The 27,854-nt window shown below is 35.4% G+C and overlaps 4 protein-coding genes across 8 annotated transcripts; 2 read left to right on the top strand and 2 right to left on the bottom strand.

The window, feature by feature from the left end:
- Nucleotides 1-424: 424 nt before the first annotated feature.
- Nucleotides 425-8,125, bottom strand: LOC143184017 (apyrase). Of its 2 annotated transcripts, XM_076385939.1 has the most exons (13): nt 8,028-8,060; nt 6,468-6,481; nt 6,198-6,387; nt 4,550-4,781; nt 3,716-3,832; nt 3,571-3,651; nt 2,807-3,008; nt 2,302-2,407; nt 2,119-2,213; nt 1,607-1,761; nt 1,315-1,500; nt 895-989; nt 425-824 (listed from the first exon to the last, which is right to left on the bottom strand). In XM_076385939.1, exons 3-13 carry the CDS (start codon nt 6,326-6,328, stop codon nt 587-589), a joined length of 1,638 nt encoding a protein of 545 aa, XP_076242054.1. In that variant the 5' UTR covers nt 6,329-6,387; nt 6,468-6,481; nt 8,028-8,060; the 3' UTR covers nt 425-586. The 2 variants fall into 2 exon arrangements, with proteins under 2 accessions (XP_076242054.1, XP_076242053.1); XM_076385938.1 differs by having other exon boundaries at nt 6,198-6,481; nt 7,938-8,125.
- Nucleotides 8,126-13,030: 4,905 nt separating this feature from the next.
- On the top strand, nt 13,031-19,862 carry LOC143184015 (protein 5NUC). Its single transcript, XM_076385937.1, has 7 exons — nt 13,031-13,494; nt 15,827-16,073; nt 16,749-16,980; nt 18,075-18,674; nt 18,773-19,210; nt 19,281-19,470; nt 19,631-19,862. Exons 2-7 carry the CDS (start codon nt 15,943-15,945, stop codon nt 19,816-19,818), a joined length of 1,779 nt encoding a protein of 592 aa, XP_076242052.1. The 5' UTR covers nt 13,031-13,494; nt 15,827-15,942; the 3' UTR covers nt 19,819-19,862.
- A 59-nt stretch (nt 19,863-19,921) lies between these two features.
- LOC143184014 (protein-lysine N-methyltransferase SMYD4) lies at nt 19,922-23,397 on the bottom strand. 4 transcript variants are annotated; one of them, XM_076385935.1, is made up of 6 exons: nt 22,703-22,963; nt 21,497-22,603; nt 21,157-21,437; nt 20,899-21,057; nt 20,668-20,811; nt 19,922-20,592 (listed from the first exon to the last, which is right to left on the bottom strand). In XM_076385935.1, the coding sequence occupies exons 1-6, from the start codon at nt 22,800-22,802 to the stop codon at nt 20,344-20,346; spliced, it is 2,040 nt and encodes a 679-aa protein (XP_076242050.1). In that variant the 5' UTR covers nt 22,803-22,963; the 3' UTR covers nt 19,922-20,343. The 4 variants fall into 4 exon arrangements, with proteins under 4 accessions (XP_076242050.1, XP_076242049.1, XP_076242048.1 ...); XM_076385934.1 differs by lacking the exon at nt 22,703-22,963 and adding an exon at nt 23,361-23,397 and having other exon boundaries at nt 20,668-21,057; XM_076385933.1 differs by having other exon boundaries at nt 20,668-21,057.
- A 1-nt stretch (nt 23,398) lies between these two features.
- Nucleotides 23,399-27,826, top strand: LOC143184013 (uncharacterized). The gene is made up of 7 exons (XM_076385932.1): nt 23,399-23,536; nt 24,557-24,986; nt 25,062-25,295; nt 25,372-25,643; nt 25,718-25,876; nt 25,962-26,178; nt 26,254-27,826. Exons 2-7 carry the CDS (start codon nt 24,598-24,600, stop codon nt 27,284-27,286), a joined length of 2,304 nt encoding a protein of 767 aa, XP_076242047.1. The 5' UTR covers nt 23,399-23,536; nt 24,557-24,597; the 3' UTR covers nt 27,287-27,826.
- Nucleotides 27,827-27,854: the final 28 nt, after the last annotated feature.

Genomic DNA, 27,854 nt, shown 5'->3' with positions numbered 1-27,854 from the left:
TGGTACAAAGCGGTTCACGCATCCTGGCGCAGGGCAACGATGCAGACGAACAGCTGCTATTTCACCTGTTCGATATATTATTTAAATGCTTCACCTGCCGCGATGTCAAGATACCGCGAGATAAGCAGCCAACGTTTCCTGCTTTCTCGCTGCGATATCACGCGAGATTTTCGGCGCTGTTTCTTTCTCCGAAGCTCCTTTTTTGCGAGGTGCTCGAGAACTCGCAAAATTCGCCACCAAATGAGGATAATCGGTCCTTGTTTCTTCCTTTTTTGGCCGCAGAGACAACGAAGAAACGACGTTTCCCTGCGGAGACAGAAACTACTTTGTCGATCGTGAGAATCTCAAGTACATTTTTCACCATGTAACTTTCAATGGAGGATATTAATATCACTGATATTTTCATTAATAACCGGTATTTACAATCGTATAACAAATTTATTGAACATATTATTATAGGTACAATGTACTTATAGGAATTTAAAATGGTAATCAATTTTTGTAACATGCTACCAATTTTTATTGTATTGATTTTTCGAAAATTATAGTAAAAAAAAGTTAGACATTTTTTATAAGAAATTTCATGTCAATGATTCTCTAAGAATGTCATTCTACGATCCAGCCCGACTAAAATTGGGCTGATCTTTTTCATGTAATTCATTAATAGCTCCCAGTCTACTGATGTCCCAACTTTATGATTTCTGCCGCAATTTGGGAAAGTAACAAATCCATCGCCGCCTTGGATTAAAAAAGTTGGAGTTACAATTCTGTACCATTGATTGTCTAGCAGGTTCTCATATCTTGGCACTTCACAGGCTTGACATCTTAAAAAGAAAGGTAAATATTCAAGCTCTCAGTGAAGCACAAACTTAGATGAATTTGGATAGTGATTACCTTATTTTAACATCTATTACTCCTCTAGGATATTTTGTACTATTATATGTAACTTTTAACCCTGACCAGACCAACGTAGTTTTGGACTCTAAAATCTGGAATTAGTAATAGTTATTTACTATTTATAGTCTCAAGAGCAGTCACTTTGGAAGTAGGAGTGGAAGGGATGAAGAGCCTTAAGACTGCAACCATCACTACTCTTCAGTAGAGAAAGACACTCCTCGATAGGAGACAGACAAATAAGTGTTACGTAAAAAATCAGTTTCTAATACTAACAATATTTCTATAAATCAAACACAGAGTTTCAAAATCAAAGTACCATTTAAAATTTCTATCAAATATAATCTTAAAAAAGTCTCTAGTAAAAAAATAACAAAGAAGATTAATCCCAAAAATGAAATGCTTTGATGTTTCCTGTACCTCCATAATACAATTTCCTTTCAATTCAATAGTATCCCACGTGTTTTCAAAAGGCTGAGCCATTATCAGCTGACCAAAATTGATGTCCCTCTCTGAGGAATCGATGGGAGTTCGTATTCCTCCTGGATTCATACAAGCTACAGCAGCGTGCGTCCAGTGACTCTTACTTTCTGCATATTCCACATACTGAAATCATTTAAAATATCAATTAAAAGGATGTTGATCTCTTCTAATATACACTTTAATCCATTTGCATCTAATTGTTTCTGTTTCAGGTACAAATTTCACGCACAGCATCCACCATTGCGTCGACGATTAGGTTCCCAAGATTACATTCGCTTATGCGACAGTTGTTATCTAAGTAAACCCTTGTCTGTCCAACCTTCGACAGTGCTACCTTATCTACCCCTTCTTTCCAGGGTGCTAGAGCCTTTAGTATTTCAGGATCTAAAATAAGAAGAAAAGGCTTAAATACCAAAAAGAAGTTTTCATTAGTGAAACATATCTACTATTAAACTCGATTCTTTATTGTCTCTGCTAAAAAAATTGTGACTTAAAATTCAATTAAACAGAACTATATTCTTAGTAAACTTGTTCTTCACTTTATGAGGTTATTCCCTTTTTCTAGTAACTACCATTAAATATTCTTAATATTCATTTTACTATACCAAATAAAAAAATTAAAAAAAAACACTTTAATCTTTCTCCTTTTTCTATTACAAGAAATCACCCCGTATATTGAGAGTACGTCGAGAAAACCATTTGCTCGAGTAGATTTGTTCAATACCATTCATTTAAGCTTACCTTCTTCGATAGAGTAATCAAGAAGAATCGGATTTCCGCTCCAATCAACCACCTCGCCCTTCTGGTCGAACCACACCGTCAGATTCCCGAGATACCTATTGGAAACAGGCAACGACTTCTTCACTCTTGAGAAGAGAAACACAAAGTTTAAACGGAGGGTTTTGTCGAGAACGAATTACCAACTTGGTGAACGCTGCTGCCTGAACAATCAGCACTGTCCTGTTGGTCTTTTCCTGCACTACCACCACAGGGTATTCATCCTCAGGGGTGTCAATAAATGGAGGTGGTCCTGTGAACGGCACAATTTACTCTAGAAAACAATTAGTAGAACGAAACCTCCTCAAAATGTACTTCTCAGCAACTTTGTGGCTGACTGACTCTCTAATCAAATCGAGGAAGAGTTAGTCAACTTTTACAGAAGGTGTGGGTAAAGAAAGTTGAAAGGAACTGCTTAAGGTATCAAACTTCATCGAAAATTTTCGTTTACCTTTTACGTTTCAGATCATTATACATTTTTCATCGACGCTTTAACGAGAAGCTTAAAATTATTACTTTCGTTAAGATCAATTTCGTTTCGTTTGGATCTTCGATTTTTCATCGGCGATTAAAGATAAATCAAGCAGATCGATATCTCCTCTGCAGGAGAAGTGAAACCGATAATTAAAAAGAAGTTTTTCTGGACACGTGCCTGAGTACAGGAACGTGTGTGAGTGTCCCCCGACGATCACATCGATTAAAGGACACTTGGCTGCCATTATCCTGTCCACGTCCAATCCACAGTGACTTAGAACAATGATAACGTCGACACCCTGAGCCTTCAGTCTCTGGGCCTCGTCGTTCACTGACTCCACCTCGTCCAGGAACTTCAATTTCCCGGTATTGGCAATTGTCTGGCGATTTGCAAAGGATCAATTTGAAGAGCGAAAGGAAGCGCAGAGTCACTCTTCCGGTTAAACCTTCGTCCCTGCAATCGGTTCAGCCTCACACCATTGTTCGTAACGATGTCTACTTTCTTAGAATTCGTTTGATCAGATCGTTCAGGAATGAACTTTAATTTAGCAAAAAAACTTGACGATGTTCTTTCTTTCAATCTTAATTGCGTAATTATCGTGAAAAGAGTGTGAATGAAATCTTAGATTTTTCAGAATTTATTCGACTGGAACTGTACCAATTTTTTTTAAGTAGAGAAACTACAAATTTTGAGATGGTTTCGTTTTAATGATCTAGATTGGCAAAAAGCTTGATTTCATTATAGCTGGTGGTCGAAGCGTGGCGAACATTTCCCGTTTTGGTCGATTAACATCGACGGAGGTTTAAGCATTACGAACAGAGTATGTTAAAGAGGTCCATAAAATGATCTGAATGCTTCATCTAAATTACTACGTAAAAAGGCGTTAACAAGACGTATCGTAAAAAAACATTAAAAGTTAATGGAGACAAATTAATACGAACGTTGGTGGTCGATAAAATGACGCCGATGACCCCGATTTTTGTACCATTCCTCTCGAGGACCGTACTGTTTCTGTAGAGGCCCTGAGTATCAGTAAGAGAATGTTTTAACAGAATATCCAATAGGCATTTTACTAAATTAACCAACCTTCATTGTAGGTTCCTCAGTGTCGTCTATATTAGTTACTACTACTGGAGCTTTCACCATTTCCAAAAAGGGAACGACACCCTCGACTCCATTGTCGAATTCGTGGTTTCCTATTGTCTGAAAGAAATTTAACAATTGCCTTCAGTACCTATTTCTATTTATTAGGTTATTAAATTATTTCATAAGTACTGTCATCTTTAAAAATTGAATTCAATTATCAGATAATTTAGTATTGAAATTCCCTATTGAAAAAATTTTTACTTTCTCGACTCAAAACACGTAAATTTTCCCCTTTTCACTCTTCATAAAATACTTTCTTTAACCTGGGATCACTGTTATAATTATCGATAAGATCTCAGGTTACTTCAAAATCTAGGTCATCTTACCCACAAATTAATTTTATGAAGATAATATTAATCGATACTATCTATAGCATCAATTATCGCGACTCGATCCAATAACTATCATTTGCGAGACATTGTAAGTGGAACTGAACAGAAAGTAGCACTTCTCTTATTTTTTCTACACTATGGGACTAATATCTCAAGATTCGCTCTCCATTCACACCCTCTTAATCTAGACTTGACTAACTGAGGATTAGATAACGTAGTACTTGCAAAGGAGGATCGAGTTCTTGTGCTTTTAACGAAATTTGGACGAGATTTTTTCATTTTGACGACGAGGAATTTCGTTAAGTAACGGAACAAGACTCTGCTCTCGAATAATCGATCGTTAAACTCTTTGACCCAATTAAGCGAACCGAGGCTGAAAGAATCCACCGTTTATTCCATGCGCTTTTTTTCTCGACACGTTACTCCCTCGTGGTCGTTTTACCATAACATCGTGAGGCAGCATGTTCATGAACGTCCCAGTCACGTTCCAACGATAAACGTTGTACCATAGCGTCCCCTGGAAATGATCGCCTGCATTCAGAAAAATCGGGTTCGGTCTCTCGTCGATTAATCGATTCACCGCGGTGGCTACCCTCGCTAGTCCACCCACGCAATTCCCACTTTCCTTGTCTTCTTTGTTACAGAGGTCTGAATGGGAACTTGTTTGCTCGAATCTGAAAGAATTTCAGATAGTAATTAGGGAAAAAGGGGCAAGAATCACTCTTAATTAATTCGACATCCTTTTTACTTCTGTTCCTTCTAAAAAGCTAAGTGCAAGTGTCTTTTCAAGTGGATTTCGAGCTTTTTTCTTTATTAATGAATTATAACTGGTGACCTACAATTCATTTTTTTTTTTAATTTTATTTTTTTCTAGCTTATTTATATAGAACATAAAAGTATTCTTTTTTAGCTAAATCTATGAAGAATTAAAAATATTGTGAAATTATTGAGACATCTTTTTCCCAAATTTCAGTTTAACTGTACCAAATACAGATTTCTCAATTCGTTTATTTATACTTTAACTAAGAACCCGCTCTGCCACCTGTTGCTACCTGTAGCCTCGACATGCAGGGTGGTGCACTCACTTTATCCACCCTGAAGTATTTTTACTACTTCATACGTTTAGGAAAAATTAAAAATAGATAGTGCGATGACAATGAGTCCGATGAAGAAGGCTCCAAAGTGAAGTCAATCCATTTAAACGCAGTGACTATTTTTAGAGTGGTGAATTCATATCGAGTTTTTCCATAAGTTGTTTTCAGAGAAACGCAGTAGCAACAAACGAATATAATGGAAGTAATATTCCCAGAGTCACGCGTTAGTACGGACGTTAAGCAACAACTCTGATGTATAGAAAAAGTCACGATTAACCCGAATCATTGCCACCCTGACCCTGAGATTTCACTTCTAGCCTCGTGCCAAGATCGTGCTTAGACCTTTCGATTGTTCGTATATCCCTCGATTATGTAACGATCGTTACCATCTTCTTAATAACGAGACTCCGATTCTACGCGATTCGACCAGCGATTTCACAATCGAAACCACGTTATCGGTGTTACTGTTATCGATGCATCGCTAACGATCGCGACTGATCAGCATACTCGTTCGCGACGAGGCGGCCAAATTAAACTATGCAAATTTCTATAATAAATCTTAAATGGAAATTCGAACCAGGAATATTAATTAGCCTATTGCGAAATAATATTCAGAATGGAATATTCTATCTTTAAACAAAAGATTTAGGGAAATGTGGTCTATGAAAAATTAATGTGTATTTGAAAAAAACGTTTTTTTATCTAAGTAGGTATAAATAAAGGTGAAGAAAGGTAATTTAGTTAACAATATTCCTCATTGCTTTTCTTCTCGTCGTTTTACTCAGTTCTAATAAACATCAAACTGTAAGGCGCTCAAAGTTCACTTAGCTTCTAAGTTCGACTGCTACTAAACACGATAACTATGCAAATAACAAATCCTTATGGGGGTCACGAGGCAAATGTTTGTCGCTATTAGCAATAATTAACCAGAAACATTTTCAATGACCCCCTTTCACATTTACGGCGTCATTTATGTTTCCATTCGAATCGACCTACCTTGCGTGAAAATCGTTCAAGTGTATCACCGATAGCTCAAATAAATCTGACCGTCCCGGGTAATGTAGCCCTCTTCCGGTGAATCCCCAGCATACGTGGAACAGAAAAAGCAAAGGCCAAATGAGCTTCATCCTGGACTTGGAGCAATCAGGAACGCAAATCACGATATGCGCATAGAATTGCAGCTTGTCTTAATCAGAAGACTTTTTTAAGATTCGTTTACTGCAGCCAGACGCTGGACTAACTTAATGTCGGATCAATCTTGACTACCTAGAGTTCCTTTTCTGAAACATAAAATAATAGCTGAAGTATATCAGTGTTCATCAAGATCTCTGTAATAAGCTTTCTAATGTTTTTATTTTTAATCACTTCCGTTATAGATTAATCAGCGTTAGTTCTGTTTCTTCCATCGTTAAGGATATTACAGAATTTTTTCATAAATTTCACAATATTAAAAACAAGTAGTGATAATAAATTCGAAACACAGTTCGAAATTGCTGTAGATAAAATTTTATTCAAGAAATATACAGGAAAGTTAGAACATGTCGTATTTATATCGCTGATGCGCAAATGATTAATTGTGTGCTCGATAAAATCAATAAAATATTCAACCTTTCCGAGATCGTACTTTCAACGACACTTGGTTACGATCAATCATCTATTGTTATTAGATTTTATTCTGATTTTAATGAGTTACCTGTAGCTATTTTTTCCTTTCATAGTGATTCATTGAACTAATGAAAAAATTAGGTGAATGAAAGTCCACGTAATAGTCAGAACTTTCTTTACGAATAATCACAATGAAAGTGATACAAAAAAAGCGTTGATAGAAGAGAAAAAAGTCATTTTTATCTAACACTCTAAGCACAGGCAATTCACTGATAAGTCTATTAGAAACAATAAGAATGAGATCCACAATGTCGCTGACAATAGGATTCACGATATCGACTGTCTGTGTCTTCTTTGCTGATAAGCTTATCAAGAGGAAAGAACGTCGAACATGACAAGACGTAGAACAAATTTTCGTTATTATCCCCTGTTCTGAGATCCGCTGAAGGTTCCTCGAATTAATTAAATTTGTTTGAATTATTTTTCTGTTCGCGATTGGGTTAACAAACAAGACCGAAATAAAAATGCTCCTTTCATTCGCTTCTTATCGCGCGTACCACTTTTATCGGAAACGGTACCAAGCGGAAATGGTCGAATAATGTCACGAAGAGTACTCAACCCCCCTGGTTTAACGTTTACGAACATCCAATTGGGAGAACGAATGCCATCTTCAGGGGATACAATAAACGTTTCCATGATCAATTGAAAACGATTACGACATCGCTGTCGCGGTATTCTATAGACTTACAGCGAATTAATCATTTATGTGGCAACAGTAACAGAAATAACATGACATTCAGCGAACAATAAATTATATCGAAACACTTGTACGTTTGTATCACAGAAATTTTATTTGTTCCAACTGGAATGGAAGAAATGGTTCTCTTAACAAACATTATCTCTGTGAGATTCCTATTCGGTGAGCAATGATTTGTGAATGGCAGTAAGATAGTGTGAATTACGGAAGAGGAGCACTTTGTAAAATACACAATGCGCTGAGGATCTCATTGTGACGTAATTGAGAGAAAATTAAAGTGACTAAACAATAGAGGTGAGGTTCTAGAAGAGAGCACGAAATAATCGAAACGATTCCACACAATCAGAGTGAAGTTTCAATGGAAGGATACTTACATTAAGCTTGTAATGTAGCAGTTTGCTGAAACACGACTCTACTTAATCACAAATCGCTATAATTAATCAGAAATCGAATGTGTAACGCACCTGTCGACCGCGAAGGCTCGAGAAGAACTGGCTACCTAAAAGCGACTGTATCTTTTCCTCCGTTCACGAGACAACTCAATTATCCGAGTAAAATGATGCCTGTCGTGATAATAGAAATCGCCGGCAGTATAAATTGCCATTTTGCATTTCGAGACACTGGAAATATTAACCCATTTGCATCGTTAGCGCGTATATGAAACATGTATCAGAACGCGTGTGTGCATTCTAAATCCATTTGCACCAGTGCATATATGCGATAATAAAGGCGTATTTTTTATTTTTCTGTATAACACAAATGGCTTAACGCGATGAAGTTTTGCATTTTTCACAATACAATAAACTATTCATTAGATGTATTACTCAGTTTTTTTCTCAAATGGTGTATTTCCATTTGTTTATTTTATTTTATTATTTCAAGTAATAGATGAAACTATTTTCTGTAATCATATGTAATTATTGAACATTACTTCGTATTATTTTATGATTTTAATTGGAACTACAATTACTATTCCTTACTATCTTTTCAATTATCTCATTTTTCATTATATAATGTAGATGTCAGCTAAGTGAATGTCGAATGTGTTTACGCATGTCTCATGACCAGAAATTGAAAGACTATCACGCACCTGATAGTGATGCACAAGAAGCCTATCAGAAAATTCTACGTTCAATACTTTTCATTAGTTTATTGTTTCAGTTTACCTCAAACCGTACGTATAAGAGAATTAGTGAGTATCGACACGTATCCTGCTTATCTGATAATGATGAGACAAGACAGTTTTGCAAGAGACTACGCAGATCTTTATTCTCATAAAAATTTCAAACTGTTCGATCAGAAATTCAAGTTTTCACCATGACTCTGACAAAACTGTAACTATTAATTTTTCAGAAAAACGTTTGAAAAATACTTACACTTTTAACAGCAACCAATCTTGATTGTTTCAACTCGCCAGCGGTGGAAGATGTGTAACCACTAAATCGTTCTCGGGCCAATAGCGAAAGAAATCAAAAAGGCAAACAATTCGGGGAATCCCTTGCTACTAACAGCTTTAGCTATTTAGAGGCAAAAAGGGATACACGTGTATGCGTGTGCACGTGTGTTCAGCTAAAGGGCAAGAGGGGGAAGAATTTGAAACAAAGGTAGGAATTCTTGGATGCTAACCGCGGGTTCTCTTTCTACCTGGCTCACTCAGTCGGTGCATGCCCTTCGAACAAGCTGTCTTGTGGGACAGGACATACGTGACGCACAGTGTATCGCAACCCCTTGACACTCGACGTCTTCGCGTCGAATGGGGATGAGTGACGTACAGTCAGGTGAAGTGTTACTACTATTAATAGTACTGAAATGTACATTTATTTGTTAGCAATTTTAGGTACACACTATTACTTGTGAATTACAGATACCATTACTGCCATTATATCATTTCCATAGTGGATTTCAGTGATAAAGAGTTGGTTAAAAGCTGGAAAAATTTGTGAAGGAATAAGGTGGAATTTTAGTGAATAGATACTCTTATTTTTTTTACTAGCAAACTAAATAAAAAGTCTTTGTATTAAAAATAGTGTAATAGAATAAACGCAAACGGAGAGATTCAAGAAGAAACATTTTTAAGAGGGTGAGTTAGTAATATAACTAACAGAAATCAAAGAATTCATTTTATTCAATAAAATATGTTTTTTAAATGTTAGTATTTATAGAATTCTAGTAAAGCCTGATGCAAAAACTAGGAAAATAAATTATCAGGATAAATGTTCTTTCAATTTTATTTCTTCGAATATTTAAAATTTAGAATTGCCCAAGTGCTGAAGGAGCTGAAAAACAAGCTATCTACGCAGTGCAGTTGTTTCGTTTTCCCGTAAACTGGTTGTTAACATATAGCACATGGTTATAATATGAATAATTTATCCACCGACGCAAGATTTTTGCACGTACTACCAGATAAAAATAACGATTCAACATAGAACACGATGATAAACTGCGTGACGAATCAGTTTCACATTACGATTATCTTGTCAACGGGAAAATCTAACGATATCCGGGAAAATTCCAATCATTGCGCGCAATTAGCGAACTAATTAACTTTTAAGTGGATATTTACACACTCGTGATAGTACAAATCTATTTCCATGGTGTAGACTCCCGCTACTTGGATCTAAGTAACAATTTATTCTAAAAAAACGAATTAGTAAACGTAACATTTAAATTAGAAGCATTGAAATAATGGGAAATAATCGCGAAAATTACCGTATATTACGTTTATTATAGAGACATTTGCGAAGACACGAAAAAACTTTTACGAACCTCTTTCATTGCCAATAAGAGCGCAATAATTTTTACTGAAGTTTACGATCACCTCATGCTGCAATTATTATTTTATTTCGCCAATTCAATTACGTCAACCGTTCGAAATTAATCTCTTAAACCGCCTTAAATTTACTGACCTCCAAGCTTACTCTCTAAAATTCAAAGCGGCAAAAATCCTCGAAGAACTTTCTCATAGCAAACGTTGTAAAATCTGTCAGCATTAAGTAGTCATTTATAGCACTTACGGTACTGACTTTTTTGCATCCATAAACGTCATCGCGATTAAATTTTACGTCAAACTACTTCGAGCGTTGCTCGCGGATTTCTTTCACTGAAATTGATCCAATTTGAAATTAAATGCTAAACGAGTCCCGTTGCTATTATGAATTCTGAATGCATACATTTCTTAAGATCCGTTGTTTCTTCGATGAATCAAGAAAGGACGTTTCCGCTGGGCTTTGGGGAGACGAAAAACGATATTAAGCGATACTCGTCATCACTTCTGGCACGCTGTCAAAAAGATCATCCTATATTCGAGCTCTGACCATATACCATGATTAATAAAATACCGACTGCGGGAAATGGTTCAAGGAGAATTTCTTAGACGATAATATCGAAGAAGATAGAAATATTGACATAAATTCAGATATTATCATAATTACAGATATGATCTGACAGTGAGGTAGAGTTACGTCACCCTAGGATACTACTTTTTGCTTCCTTTCGGATTTCTTACCAGATCTGGTATTTGCTCAAAGGAAAAGGAAATAGACGAAAGCTTCGTTGATTCCTCGTTTAACTCCGTTATGGTTAATTAGTAATGGGTGGACGTTGACCTGGAAAATATTTAGAAAGCAATAAAATACCAATAAAATAAACCAATAAAATACAATATTAGGAATAGATAAAATCTGGTTCATTAGAAAATACGGCTGAACTTTTTCTATGAAAGTTATCTATTAACATTTTGACTACAACATTCTATTATCTATTTTGAAATATAGCTGTTTACAATTACATGCTTTGCTTGTTTTATAATACCTTTTTTTCTATTTAGCAACATGTAAGTAGAAAAAGCAATATGCCCCACAGCGATAGATATAAATTAAGGTAAATTGAATATATGTATATATTATCTACAAGATACTTATATAAACTAGTTTCCAATATGACTTTCATGAACCTTCAGTGACAGCAGTATTATTCCACGCATGTAATACCTTAAATTACAAATGTTCATGTCATGTGTCGCGATATTATTGAATGCGTATATTAAAGCTTCTGGTTTCTGAAAGACAATGTGTACTCAGTCAACAAATCGAGCGCGAGGTATTGGGAGACAAGTAGTCGTTTCCTAATCAACGATCGGACCATCCATATAAACGAGGGGACAGGTATAATTTCTACTGTCTGGTTGCGTTATGTAGATTCGAAGCGTTGAAATCACTAGATAAGAAAGCGTTGCGAAATAAGCATATATTTTCGTATTATCTTTACCTGTTTATAAAATGCAGTAAATCACGATAATATAAAATGAAAAACATTTTCTATACAAATTTTGATTAATTATTGTCCAATATCATTGCTGTGATAGTAAAATTGAAACTAATAACGTGTCCATTTGTACAACAATTAATAAAATGAATGTTATCTGGAAAACACAGATGCGCTTATCTTTATAATTTATGTACTCCAGATGTGATAAGAAAGATTGTTTGAACTGAAACTCGAAAATGTTTAAGACTGTCTCCATGTGTAGAATAACGAAAAATAAATAGGATAATGTGTAATAAGAAAAAAAGGACAATACTATTAGAAAACCTTATTAGACCTCATTGATCGTGACATAACAAAACGTATCTTTGAACCAGTCTTTTTCCTCAAATGATGTACAGCATACATACTAAAACCTGTCCCTATTCAGATAACATCGTATCATTCTCCAGTGAGCAACTCAATTATCGAATGCCAGTGTAACAAATTATCAACTTTTTCTTTTAGAGGTGGACTGATAATTACTACAACTTCAATAATCGATAAATGAAATATTGAAATAGAAACACTTAATTCAGTTACAGCTTGTTCCAAATACAAATCCATCACTGTACTTTTCTTCACAGTTTCATGAATCTTCATCACACTTTTAATTCAACAGCACTCCCATTCTTTCAGTAATACTCACTGAAGATTCTTACTGATATACCTAGTCCCCAATCACATCAATGAATATTTACAATCATGTAAATAAGCCTAGCACGCATACATATACAAGTAACCTAACAGTACTAAACTACAACCCTAGCGAACAAATATACCCCAAGGACTGCCATCGCTTCTACACATCCCCAAACATCACGTCCACCCCTAGAACCGCCAAACCGTCACTCAAATCGATCCCTTCGTCACCTTCACCCAAAAACCCTCGCTATCTGATGGCGAAATCCTTCCTCGCTCCTGTCGTTCGCGAAACGACCTGGTCATCAAAGACACATCCACCCTGTTCGTCCCATCAGCGCAGGGACTCGGCGAGGCACAGTGGCAGCGAGAAGCCACGCGATAAGCTTCGCGATAAGCTTCGCTGCTCGATCTATCCCCGTGGTTGAACGCGGTTTATCCACGGTGGCGAGTCGCGTGCGAGAATATCGGGGGCGTGGGAAGGCTCGACGGAGCTTTTCAACCGACGATTGTGCTCAGTCTATGCTGGTCGCTCGGCAAAATCGGCTCGTCGGTCCGCTCGGCCAAGTGGTTCGCGTTGTGCAACCGATCCGTCATCTGTTCGGTCTAGACGAGCCTGCCGCTCTCGCGATTGGCATCGCGGCTATCAGGACTCTTCTCTTTGCGAACCGAACCGTTCCTCGTCTAGCCAGCGTATTTTTAGCCCGACGAAACATCTCGCGTTAATCGACGCACACCCCGATCACGATACTCGTGCGTCTGCGACCAAACGCTTGGCGACGATTCACGAGCGGGTGGGTGGTAGACCTAGGTACACAGCGAACTCGTTGATCGGTTCCTTCGGCGACACCTGGACGACAGCGTGACGCTGCTCCGCGAGGAACCAGAGAGTTTGACACTGTGCCGCGTTTCTTGACAGGGCTCGCGGGTCAGCTGGTACTGGTTTTGCTTGGTAGTTCTATGTGGAGGCTGTCGTGGATATGCAAAGTGAGTCGTGAAACTGTTGGCACGGGATAGAATTTGGTAGATACGTGTGCGAAATGAGGAAATAGGGAAGGTGGATTTATGGGTCTTCGATAAGCTGCGGGTAGATTGAATGTAGGAATTGGAGAACAGTAGATTGTTCAAAATCCACTGTTTGAGGTTTCTGGTTGCTATGTGTACTTCTGTGTATTTTACGTACGTGGACTCTAGAGCCAGAGTGTATTAAGTCCACTGGTTCTTTATGTATGAGTTAATATACTTTGGTTTTGGAGCTCAGATGTAGTTTCCAGATTATTTGAAAATTACTAATTTTGGACATGTATTATTCTTCACTTTATCGACTCAATTGTTTAATCGCTCTCAGTACTACTTTGTCAGTGATTGCTTTAACAAATGGTAGCGGTTGTCCGTGAAAGCTGGCAGTTGATAAAAGTGATACGACAGTTAGGTGAGAGGGAGATGTTATCTTAAACTGGAATATATACAGTTTAAGATGTTTGCTATGGATTTTACAAAATGTAGAGCGAGGAAACTGAAATCTGTATAGAACAACTAAATAACGAAGCTTAATAATAGGAATGCCTTCAAGGAAATTGTGTTGAGCAGAATGATTTAGGTTTTATCATACATTTATTACTTACGTACAGAAATTGTTTGTACTACAGCCAAAGTAGTAAAGTAGGTTTTAGCTACTTGACTTAAACCTGAACTATTCAGCTTGAACTTCCTTGTTTAAGTAATTTGCAAAACCGTGACAAATATGGGTACTTCGTATTTTCATATCGTGATAGGAACTGTCAAAGTAAAATACGATGTTTTTTTATCATCTGTTACATAGCCATCGAAGTATCAGCATATTGTTATGTAAAACCAATGATAACATTTTAGATAAACTGAATCTTCAATTTAACCATTCACATTGATGCTAATTATATATAATGTAACATTATCTTCCAGTAAAAATTAAATACGTCGATAGTTGTATGCTTCCTTTTTTTTGTAACATTATTTAATGATCACTTATATGGTCTGAAAGTTCGTAGAATATTACTAATATTGTACAGTCAATAGTAACTAAGATTCAAAGCTAATGAATGACCAAAGGCGAAAACATGTACACGTACTCATCTTATACGTACACCTACAAATAACTAAAAAATAAGGGGTACAACTACCTATTCATAAAAATCGTTGCCTTAAAAGTCTCATGTTTCTGCTTATCAGACATTAGTCGAAAAATTTAATTCAATTTTACCCAGAAATTCGAACGTACACAAAATTTCTGCCGACGTATGTCAAGCGTCAATTGGTGAATCAAATTTAGTTAAAACCTGCACATTTATATTCAAAAGAACATGAATGAATCGCCAACAGCAGAGTTACTGTCAAGGTCATTCTGAGTTATGAAAACTATTAAAATCATATTCTGCCCTTAATTGACACAGCATTGAATTGATATAGACACTTGTCTGTTTTAATTAAATATACAATCCAACAAGTACCGGTTATTGGCTTGAAATGTCGTTGAAGTCAGCGATCTCAAGTTGGAAGCTGTCTTTGGCAGCATCCAACATGTTTCGCAAGAAATTATGCGAACTCGTGTTATAGATGACACGTCGTCAATTATTGCTCCAACTTCTGAGGTTCAATGTCGACATTTTCATAAAACTTTTTTATGGGTAGATTCGGTTTCGCAGCATTCGCTATTTCTGAATCGATGATTCGGTCGTTTTGTAATCATTCTTACTTGCTATAGTTCTTTAATTTTTGCTTGAACAGTTCTCTTTCTCATGCAGACTGTAAACGTTCAAAGACCACGTCTTTTATTCGTAAAAGGGGAAGTGGTAATGTTGCATTGGAAAAAGAAGCATTCATGATATAGAATGTAGAGCCCACAAATTGGAACGATTTTTACTTTTAAAAGTTTAAATTTTTAAATAATCAGCTGTCCGTTAATGCTAACTGCCACTGCTTAAACTGACAAGTTCTTGAAAAAGTGCACAGTTCAGAAAAATAATCTTCATTTCTGTTTTGTATTTTCATTTCATTTAATATCTCATTAAAATACACTCATTCAAACACGAAATTCTATATCACAAATAATCGTATAAATTATTCAAACTACTTAACGCTTTTGACATTAAACAAATTGTCCACAATAACAATTCCAAAGATAAACTTCATCGCCCATAAAAATAAAAATTAATGATCTGGAAGAGAAGCGAGCATCTCTGTGAACAAACTGGAATCTTAACGTCAGTTATCTTGCAGTTTTCAATAACTTGGACAAGGTCTCCAATAACTGAAAAATAATTCTTTTTCTTCTGTTTTACAGCCAGGCAATATCAAGGCAAAGTATTACAGAAATATTGAAAACACGAGATAACCATACAACGTGAAAATTTAAGGATACTGTAATCAAAGCGCAAATTCTACAACTGTCTAAAAAAAATGGGAACAATTTGGATTTTTATATCCTGCATCCTTGCGGTGCTGTCTGATCAAGTTTTTGGCCTACCTATAACGAAAGAGGCCAATGGACTCACTATTAGAATCGTTCATACGAATGACATGCATTCGAGGTAATTAGTAATAATTAACATTATTCCGAGAAAAAAGAAAGCAATTAAATATTATTATGAATATAGTTCGAATCGTTTAACTATTGAAAATGACGATAATTATACAAGATATTCCCCTGAAGCAACAACACAAAACTCTTTTTCTATGTATGACTTGCAAAACACAAAGCTTTTACACACTACCTTCATTTTTTTCCGAAATGTAAAAATTACCATTTATATCTTCTATTTTAAATGGAAATTTTATTTCAAACGAATTTTTTTTTTGTATATCTAATTAGAATGTTTCTAAATACAGCCAAAGGCTATACACAAACACCATACAATTTAGGAAAGTTAAGGATAGAATTCATTATCTATAGGAGATTAGTTCAAATGATAATTTCATCGAGGTAACAAACAATCAATCAAGAAAACAAATTTTTAAATGATTTCAAGTAAACTTTCTATACCTAGTTAACAATAGTGCCCACGCAATTAAAACTCTGTCAATATCAAAAGTATTTTGTTTTCCATTCACCGCTTTATCGATACTTTAAATATTGACTGTTCCTCAATCTATCTCGTCACACATTCAATAATATTGACACGAAATATTAGTTATTAACAAACGTTCAAACTGCCCAGAAACTCAACTCTACGTCAGACATAAGGAAAGAACATCAATGTCCGCAGGTTCGAGCAGACGTCGAAGATGTCGAGCACCTGTTCGCAAAAGGACGCTGACGCGGGCAAATGTTACGGAGGATTCGCGAGAATAGCAACCTTGGTGCGACAAGCGAGGAACTCCTCGGTTCCTTGTCTCTTCTTAAACGCTGGGGACACTTACCAAGGCTCCATTTGGTACAACGTGTACAAATGGAAGGTTGTCTCCAAGTTCCTGAACCTGCTCGCCCCGAATGTAACGGTAGGTTGAGCAACCACGAAATTTATTACACCTATGTATATTTGGTTGATATATAAGTTCGTGCTGCTATACTTCTCTCTTTTATATCGATAAAATTATTAATATCCTTGCGTCAGTATTAAAATACTACTTTATAGCATCATGTTTCTGATGCATAAACGTATTGTTATTGAGTTTATTAAGTTGCTGGTGTAGTTTTTAACATAAGCCAAGTTGAGAGAGAAAAAAGAAGAAGGAAGACTCTACTTTTCAAGTTTGTTGCAAAAATATCTAAAATTCATATGAAACGTGTCTGACTTGGGCTTATTCTACTGTCGACGCCGGCGAGTACTAGCAAGACAGACACAGAGAAATCAGTAGAATAAGTCCCAAGTCAGACACACTTCACACATGTGTATCTTAGACAATTTCTCGATAACTAATAACTCGAAAACGATGCCTAAAACACAATTTCGCCTATCTTCATTTTCGTTTATTTTATCATTTAAAATTACTCTCAGAGATTTAAAATCATTGCAATCAGCGCTCATTTAGAACGTACAAATTTTTCTTCGTAAATACTCGACGCTTGAAAAAAGGTATCAGAATTATATAAAACAAAGTCTTTTGTCTTCTCTATTCATTTGGCTTCCTACGTTCTCCGACTTTTTTACTACCAGCAAGTTTCGAAACGATTAAGGACACGTTTCGTACACTCAAGGCTGTACTTCGAATATTGCTAGTCATTGATGATAATTTAGAGAGGCGGAAGTACGACCGTGGTATTAGAGTAAATAACTGTTGGCCATGGCATCATGCGAAATTTGGTTGACTGAATGAAAAGAAGACAGGACAAGGTCATTTGACGATAAATTACACGAAATTACAAGAGTATAAAATCCTCCATCGTACCATTTGAAGCAAAAGATATTCTGTCTTTGACTAATTCTTTTAAAATTGACTGAAAACAATACAAAAATAAAAAATAACAAAACTGCGACTGAGCCTTTGTTTGTTAATAATGATCGTTTAAAATAAGTACTAGTTACAAAGAATCAAAAACCAAAAACCGAAAATTTCATTAAAAAATTTAACAACTCCCCTTCTCAATGCAGAGTCTGGGTAACCATGAGTTCGACGATGGAGTGGATGGTCTGATACCTTTTATCCAAAATGCTACGTTCCCCATAGTAACTTCGAACCTGGATCTAAGCAAGCAGCCAAACCTGGCAGCCACCAAATTGGTAAACAGCACAATTTTGACCGTGAATGGGACGAAAATTGGTGTGATCGGTTACCTGACACCAGAAACAAAAATAATCTCGAGAACGGAAGAAGTGATCTTCTTGGACGAAGTGGACAGCATCCGCAAGGAGGCCAAAAGACTGAAAAAGGAAGGAGTAGGCATTCTAATCGCTCTTGGTCACTCTGGATTCGACGTAGATAAAAAGATCGCCAAAGAGGTGGAGGATATCGATCTTGTGATCGGTGGACATACAAACACGTTTCTATACAACGGCAAACAGCCCGATTTGGAGATGCCTGAAGGTCTCTATCCCACAGAGGTAGTGCAAAAGAGCGGAAGAAAGGTGTACGTAGTGCAAGCATACGCGTACACAAAGTATTTAGGGAATTTCTCGGTGACCTTTGACTCGAAGGGCGAGGTGACAAACATCAAGGGGAACCCCATACTCGTTGACAGTAGTATAGAACAGGTGATTGAAAAAATGATTCTTTTTATAGATCTCCTATATATCCTTCTTTTTATATAGTTTTATAGAACTTTTTAGACAATTATATTAATTCCAAATAGGCAAAAGATATTTTAGAAGAGTTACAGCAGATGAGAGGAGCTATTGACAATACAAGTCTCACAGTGGTTGGGCAAACTCGCGTCCTTCTGGAAGGGGACAGCAAAGTCTGCAGACGCAGAGAATGTAATTTGGGAAATCTGATCACAGACGCTATGATCGATTACAACGTTGGAGAATACGGAGGAAAAGCAGGCTGGACTGATGCTGCCATAGCTTTCCACAACGGTGGCAGCATTAGGACCTCTATTACCAGGAATAACGATAATAAAGTTACTATGGAAGATGTTCTCAGTGCGTTACCATTCGACAACGCCATCCTGAAAGCTTCAATGACTGGAGAACTAATAATATCTGTCCTTGAATGGAGCGTTCAGAACTTGCAAATTAATACAACTTCCAATCTATTTGGAGCATTCGTTCAGTTCTCTGGACTTCAGGTACTCTCCATTGCCTTACAATTCATGCCCTTTTTGTTCTGACATTAACAGAACATTTTACTTCCCAAAGGTGGTTTATGACTTGACACGACCAAAGAATTCAAGAGTGATTTCTGTATACGTGCGATGCGCATCTTGCAGCATTCCAGAATTTAGAGAACTTAAAAGAAACGAAACTTACACTGTACTCTTAATCGATTTTATGCAGAGCGGTGGCGATGGATATGAAATGCTAAAAAATCTCAAGACTCAACCTTTAGGTATGACTTGAATTTAACATATCTACATAAGGAAAGTTCTTTTTACTGCTTTACGTAGTACAAACGTGCCTGATTATGGCTCCGTTTTTTGTGTGCTAAATTTTTTCAATTACTGCAACTCTAACAATCATATTAGAAATGTAACAATGTTTTGTATTAGGTGTTACTACAACACATGTACTGGTTGAGTACTTCAAAAAACATAGTCCAGTGCACCCTGATGTTGAATGGAGAATCATCTATATGAATAATAGCGAAGGAAAGGACCACAATAATTCAAACAGCGTCCATCGATCAGTCACATTGACAATTCTGTTACCAATAATCAGCTGGCTATTCGTGAGATAAATACATTTTCAAAATACACTTTGAACAATCAGGATTCAGCAGTATTTGAAATTTTGTAATTTATATGAAAAATTTTTTATGCGCGTACTGTTATATTTCTACCTCAAATACATGATTTAGCTATAAGTTTTAATACCAGTTAGTAGCATTACTTGAAAGACTGATCATTAATGATCGGCAAAAAGAAATCGATTGATACTTTAATCAAAGATAAAAGGGCAAAGATTTACATTGATTGTATTTCAAACCGTTTAATTCATCACTTAAATTACTTCAGTCCGTACTTACAACATTCTTACATACAGTTCAATATATAGGGTCAGACATCAAAAGCAGGCCATTTGGATAACTGCCCAACCTTTAATAGAACAAAATTTATAAGACCAATATCAGTGATCTTTTTAGATGTACCATTCTGTATATTTACACATATTTGAACAAAACGTTTCAATATTACTAAAAAAAATCAGAGAGCGTGCGTCTATTTTTTGGCAAAGAAGATACTAAATGGCATACGAAACAAGTTTACAGTTCAGGAATCTCGAATTTATTTCCGCTCAAATCGTAGACACGTTTTAATGTCTCTACTACATTATTCAATTCCTCGCAAGGCATCGGTGCCAGTTTGTATAAAACATTGATCATTTTCAATAGATCATCTCTGATGTAAGGTTTATCTGACACCTTGCCTTCAGCAGCAATGTTGACATATGTGTTAAATTTTCTTAACGCATGATTGATCCTATTTTCATCCCCCTTGTTTTTGACTAGACTCTATAATTGAGCAAATAAAAAAATGAACTTTCATATAACCTTTTAGAGTATCCATTGAATTATCAAATAACTCACTCTAAATGATTTCAGATTATAAAATAACGGCCAGTTTTCTTGACATGCTATGCAATCGCATTTAAAATAATACTGTTTTAAAAGCTCTTTCTGCCTCGAATCTCTTGGAGTAATAGCGTAATGTTCACCATAATTATCCAAAATCTTAGAAAAAATGATTTTTTTTAATACACTGGAACAATACAATTTTATATAAATATTATACGATTTAAATAAGTGTACAAAAAATACCTGCTCGCCTTTTTCGATTGGATATATAGTATAAATAACTATATGGTTAGATTTCGAGTGTCTTAGAATGTTCGAGCTACAGCTATGATTAATCAAACTACAAAATGGCATAACTGCGACACCGCGTTCAGCTGCTTCTAACCCACGTTCTTCGCTGAACTGCAAATAGCAATTTAGTAGTCAAATAATCTTTTATTATATAAAGGATTAACTTAAAACAGTAACCACAGTACTCATACTCTTTTAGCGATTACATACAGAGTGAAAATTACAAGGAATCATTTGCTTGTGCCTTAATATGAGGCCACCGACGAATGTAACATCAGTATTTTTCACTAATGTAGATAAATCTTGTTGCAATGGACTTCCAAACATATCAGTACATGTCGCCAAAAAATACAAAGTAAAACTGGCAGTTACAGATCTTGCAAAGAGATCTTGTACAGAACGTTTCTCAGTATTAGTCACAAGACCTAATAAACTTCTGTACTTGTTGCTTTCAAAGATTCTGTTCTTAGAAAACCCTTTAACACGTGGATCTGCAAAAGGATATGATTAAATTTACTACTTTTCACATAAAATATATTAAATAATTTACCATCACAGCTGTCAATCTCTTTCAATTCTTCTCGTAATTCCTGTATACTTGGACTTTCTCTTACAGCCTGTATAGCAAGCCTCAAACATAATAAGTCTGATTTTGAGAAATTCATCTTTAGCATAGAAGGGAATACTGAACATTCTACATCATGAAATTGCTTCCACTCAGCAGCTCTACATTCTTCAGAGCAGTACATAGTATAAGTACAGTAGTTACATGGTATGTTAGCCCAGGATACCTCTAAACAATTTGAGCAATGTGTGTGTGTATTATCTGGTGTTAACAACAATGAGTAAGGCTTTTCAACAACAATGACTTCCCCAGGGTTTATTTTACGTGCTGCTACAACATGCCTACCATATTTTTCATTATATTTTACCATTATTGCATTAGAGGCACAAGGAACTTCTGGATTAACAGTCTTTATTTTAGGTAGTGAAGGTACAGTTTGATGTCTTGTAGTATTTTGTTTTTTTGAATTACATCGTTCTGGTGTTCTTCTTATGGATGTAAGTTTCTCATTTAACTTTTTACGATTGCTATCATTCAACGACATTTTTTCCAACCACTGCTGTGCTTCTTTAGCAACTTCTTCTGCATTAGAATCCTTCAAAGCTTGCAAACATTCAACTTTTCTTACGTAAAGTTTGGCTCTTAAATTATCCGGATATGCCAATGTTAATGCTCTATCTATATCTTGAATGCACTCTTCATACTTGTGCAGTTTTATCAAAATTGCAGATCTGTTGGCATATGCCAAAGACAGCTGCTCAGATTGACATGGCGCGTAAGCTACACTTTTAGTGTACAATTTTAACGCTTCAACACAAGTAAGATTTGTTAATGGTATTGAAACAAATATCTTGTTGCCCTGTTCCCTTAATCTCTCAGACTCTTTTGCATTCTTTACATCTTCACATACTAGAGGAATTATTCCATACTCTGACATGATATTCAGAGTAAATATTATCCGTTCTTCATCTGTAGATAGCATCTTATACTGATTAACAAGCTCTTCATGTTTATTAGCAGCAAGTATCTTTTTACCTAATGTACCCATTATCTTCTCCATTTTCTTTTCAGTCTTTAAATTATAATACGCAGCTACACATAAAAGGAAGATATACATTATTCAACAATTATTTTTCAAAATTAAATGAAGTGTTATTAAAAATAAATTAATTTCATTATTTCGAATGATACCTTGCAGTATTTGATTTAGTATTTCTATTATAGTTTTTTTTTCGTTTGCAACAAAGAAATAAAAGCAGCTTGTGTATGTACTATGTACATATGTACACATGCACTTGCTGCCTACTTGTCCCTAAAATTATAATACTACTACTACAGCTAATTCAAGTATGCACCATGCAGACGCATGCGCACTGAAGATTGGGCCCGAAATACACTAAATTCTCAGTAGTAGAAATAAAAATACCAATGAAACGTATCAGAGGTGTATGCATAAAGAGCTCAGTGTATTATTCATTTTTCAATAAATATTAAAAAATAAAGAACTTTTCATGCAGAAACCTGAAATATACAAAAAGAAACACGAAAAAACATTGAACTAGATTTTATATCATAAATACATTTAAATACAACAAAACATTATAAACTGTTATTTTCATTGATTGTTTAAGATTTAATATTGAAAATATTGGTTACCCTGTTTTCGACTACTCGCAAACTTCAGCAACTTAACAGAAATTTACACTATGACACTAAGAAAAAATTAATGCAATAATTGAAACATTAGCGTACGATTTTAATCGAAGTGTAACAGATGTTGCATAGGTTCACGGTTCGCTTCGATCTAGGGACTTTTATTTCGGACATCACTGACAACAATAATTCTTACCTTCGTTTAATATCTGTCTCATTCATGGCCATGGCATTATGCTACACCAGTTTCCGCTTTGTGATCATGGGCTTCTATACGAGTATTCTGTCTGAAAAAATAACAGCTTCGTCGGAAAACTAATTATTTCCCGTCTGAAAGATAATATTCGACGCTTTTTTTTCGGCTCTTTAAAGGTAGGATATCACACCAATCGAGTTTGCATGATTTACGGAGAAAAAATAATGGCATCGATAATCGATAACAAGTTGGATAAAATGGAAACATACCGATTATCAAACAGCATTACGACATATTCTATCCTTCTCTATCTTGCTTTACGAAAAAATAAGATTCGGAGCATAGTCTCAATCGTATCGTCAATCGTTGAACATTTAAGGGATTGAAGATTTGCGTTGTTCCCGTTAATGTTACCTCACGAATATGACAGATCGACTTTAGCTAACAATAAGACGTAAATAGCATCGTGTATATTTCGTCCTATGTCTGCATTATGCACTGTTGTATTAACATCACGTAAATGCCTTTTTTTGCATGAGTGTGGTCAAGAATGAAGACAATTTCTTGTAAAACCTAGCTTGCAAAACGTTTTAATTTCATGTTATAATTTATGTATATTAAGAAATATTCTGGAATGATATTAGAATAAACATGGCCTTAATATATTTCTTCAATTATTTACAAGTTTCATATAATGAAATTATTTCAGTTAATTTATAGAAAGCATAAACAGGTTCATATTACAGCATATGCGTAAAGTATATCTTTTAACACTACCAAAAATTAAGAAGCATATAAGTTTAAATTATGATTCAAACTAATAAAATCTGTATGTAAATTCTCCTTCAATTTTTCTTGTATTCTTTAAATTATTATATGTTTAAAAAATTTGACTGTCTTTATTTTAAGTAAAGGTAAATTAATATAACTTTTTTCTAACAAAAAATATCATATGTATAGAAAACAGACAAAACAAACAAACTGAATATTATTGATGGAAAAATAATATTATGTAATTAGATTTATAGTCAACATAGTTTCTTTCACATCAAACTCTCATCCACAAATCAGACTTTATTGAATTGTTGTTGATTTTTTGACCACACTCAGAATAATTTTCATATCATTCATTAATCATATATTTCATTAAGGTTTTATTCTTTGCTTGCAAACTTCAAGTCATATATATGTTTTAGGAAAGTTCCTTTTAATGGATGGTCAAATGTATTAGCTTAAAATGGAAGGTCCATTAGAAGTAAAAGATTCTGCCACAGGTGCAGAAGAGCCTATCAAGTCAGAAGCACCTGTGCAGAATCCAGATAGCAGTGATCGGAGCGATGGAGCAGTATCACCACCTCCAAACTGTAGTATTTGTTTAGGCAAGCTAGTGAACACATCGTTTACAGACAGCTGCCTTCATCAGTTCTGTTTTACTTGTTTGCTTCAATGGTCCAAAATAAAAACAGAATGTCCCTTGTGTAAGCAAACATTCAAATCAATCATACACAATGTCAGGTCGGAAGAAGACTACGATCAGTATCATGTGCCTAGAGAATTGGCTACTTTGGACCTTAGTTTTGAACTTGCGCATCCTGTGGATACAGTTGGGCCTCGGTTTCATTATAGGTATTATATAAGGCTTAAATTTAAAATTTTTACTGAACAATGATTAAATATTTATAATAATTTTAATTATTTCAGAACGACTATGATTGGTCATCATCGACGTCCACACGAAGTAGTACTCAATCCAGAACAAGTTGCAAGAAGAGAACAGTTGCCAAGCATAGCGCCACGAGTTCCATTAGGAGAGCGTTTACATAGACGTGCAAATCCAGTTGATTATCGTCGTACCATTTATAGGCATGGAATTTGGGCTACCGCTTTGCCTGATGTATTCGGCCGTTTTCGTGAATGTAGCGCTGATTTTTATCGGTTGGTTTTCATTCGACTAATTCACACGCAATATTGTCAATAATAATTAATAACGTAACATTTGTTTTATTCATAGGAGGGAACCAAGGGAATTAGATCGACTTATACCATGGTTGAACAGAGAATTACAAGTGTTACTTAATAACAACGCTTCACACGTTGCGTATGTATTAGGAATGATATTGGACGCTCTTACCCTGTATGATATTAGAAGTTCTGAATTCCGAGATCTAGTGCGTCCCCATTTGGGATCGTTCACAGATCACTTTATACATGAGTTACTCATTTATGCACAAACTAGCTTTGACTTAGTTGGGTATGATCAATCTGTGACCTATTTACCCCAAGGTATATAATTTTATTCCAATTGTTGTGAACAACATTATATGTTTTCTTTTACATGAAATTAATATTTCTTATAGGACTGTCTGGAGAATATGCACCAAATGTTGTATCACCTACATCTAGTAGTAACAGTAGCAGTTCTGACGATTCAGACGTTCGAGTTCTTGATGAAGCGATCGATCTTAGAATGAACACAGTGATGCCTAGTGTAGGACCACACACAATTGGTGTACCTGGTAAGTTCTCTTTATTCGTACATGTTCCCTTACCTTCAAATTAGGTTTCTATAGTACTATTCATTATATGCATTTTTTTTATTAGGTCCAAGTACAGTGAGACAAACATTTCAATTGGATATGTCATATAATGTACCAGATGTGTTGACTATTTTGTCTGATTCCTCTGTGTCAGACAATGAATGTGAAGTAATTGGTTACGTGAAACCTCGTCACGAGAGAACACCTGAAATTATAGAATTAGTATCGTCGGATCCTGAAGAAATTAACGTTTCTCATGTGTCAAATGATAATACTGCACAGTAAGTAGTATTATTTCTTCGCTTTAAGAATTTCAATTTTCGTTTGTACTAATTGCAATTTAATGTTCATATTAGATCTTCCACGTCTACTTTTTACGGAGATAATACCCAACCCAGTACATCACACGCAATTAAGAAAAGAAGTTCGTCTTCTTCATCTACAGAAAGTGAATCCGATTCGGATAGTGATTATACCTGTAGAAGGAGCAGAAAGTACCAGAGCCGTAGTAAAAAACTAAAATTAAATACATTACTAAAATATAAAAATCGTCCGAACGCTAAGAGACGTGATCGCTCAGTCGAAATGCGGACTCGTAATCGGGCGAGCAGGAACGTATCTAGTTCGGGGGAAAGTGATACTAGGAAGAAAGGAACCAGAAGAAATATTCAGCGCACAATAAAGAAGAAATTAAGTAGCAGTAGTGACTCCAGTTCTCCTGAATCCGATTCTAAACAAACGAATGAAAAGAAATCGAGAACCGCACAGTATTCTGGAAAGGGTACTGTGCATGTTCGCAAAGATTTAACTAAAAAAGAAAATCGTTACACTGACGACGAATCGTTCAGTAGTGATAGTAGTAGCGTGATACGAAAATCTAAAAGAAAGTACATCACTAGCTCGAGTGATTTTGAAACAAGTAGAAGTGAAAGAGTAACAAGGACCAGAGGCAAAACGAGACAAGCATCAGATGCGAAAGATACTCATCGAAAGGGGTCGAGATACAACGATGATCGACAATCCATGTCTAGAAGTAGTAGCGTCTCTTCGTACGCGTCGCAAATAGAGAAAAGTATCAGTGCTAAACGACGTGAATCTCAACGAGAAGAAAGTGATGATGATAACAGTTTAATAAATAGAAATATGTCGAGGAAAGAGCGGGAATCGAAATCGAAAATGAAAGCAATGATTCCAAGTAGTTCGTCAGATTCTGATGATGATCATTATCGATCGCATAGTCAGTGTAGTAATTATTCGAGTAAATCGTACACACATAAGAAAAAGTCAAAACATAAAGACAGGCATAAAAGTAAAAAGAGGAAACGATCTAGCAGTAGAACGTATAGTTCATCGAGTCGCTCACGGTTAACTCGTCGACATGCTGTTTAAAAGTTAAAATGTACGTGTAACATTAACAACATTCCGACTTTAAAAATGGTTTAAATAAAAAGTAAAGAAAAATGTTCAGCTCCGAGAAAAATAAAGGAGCCAGAGGATATCTCAGGGTAACACCAAATCAAAATCAACAACAGAACAACGATCTCATTTAATCGTTGATTAACTCGAACCTTAAATGTGTTACTGACGATACAATTAAACTGAAAATTTATCACTTTTTTTTTAAACAATTATACGTGCATAAACTATAAACAACGATGAAGCATGGTGAACTTCTGCCAATTTTCCACAATCCATGGATTTTGGACAGAGAAATACTTTGTATTATACAAAATACACATTTGTATTATTTCATTTCTTTGCTTTCTGAATGAAAATGGCTTCCACTTCTATTATGAAACAATAAAAATATGTATATATGTATACATATATGTATATGTTCATGTATATGTATATGTGTGTATATATATATATACATACTCTGTATAAAAGTTCCGACAGTAATTAATAGATTTTCCTATTTATAATTCATTCTTCGGTGTATATTACTTGGATAAAA

Source organism: Calliopsis andreniformis, chromosome 9 (assembly GCF_051401765.1).
Source record: "Calliopsis andreniformis isolate RMS-2024a chromosome 9, iyCalAndr_principal, whole genome shotgun sequence".
Lineage (NCBI taxonomy): Eukaryota > Metazoa > Arthropoda > Insecta > Hymenoptera > Andrenidae > Calliopsis > Calliopsis andreniformis.
This window is presented reverse-complemented; position numbering and strand designations above follow the sequence as displayed.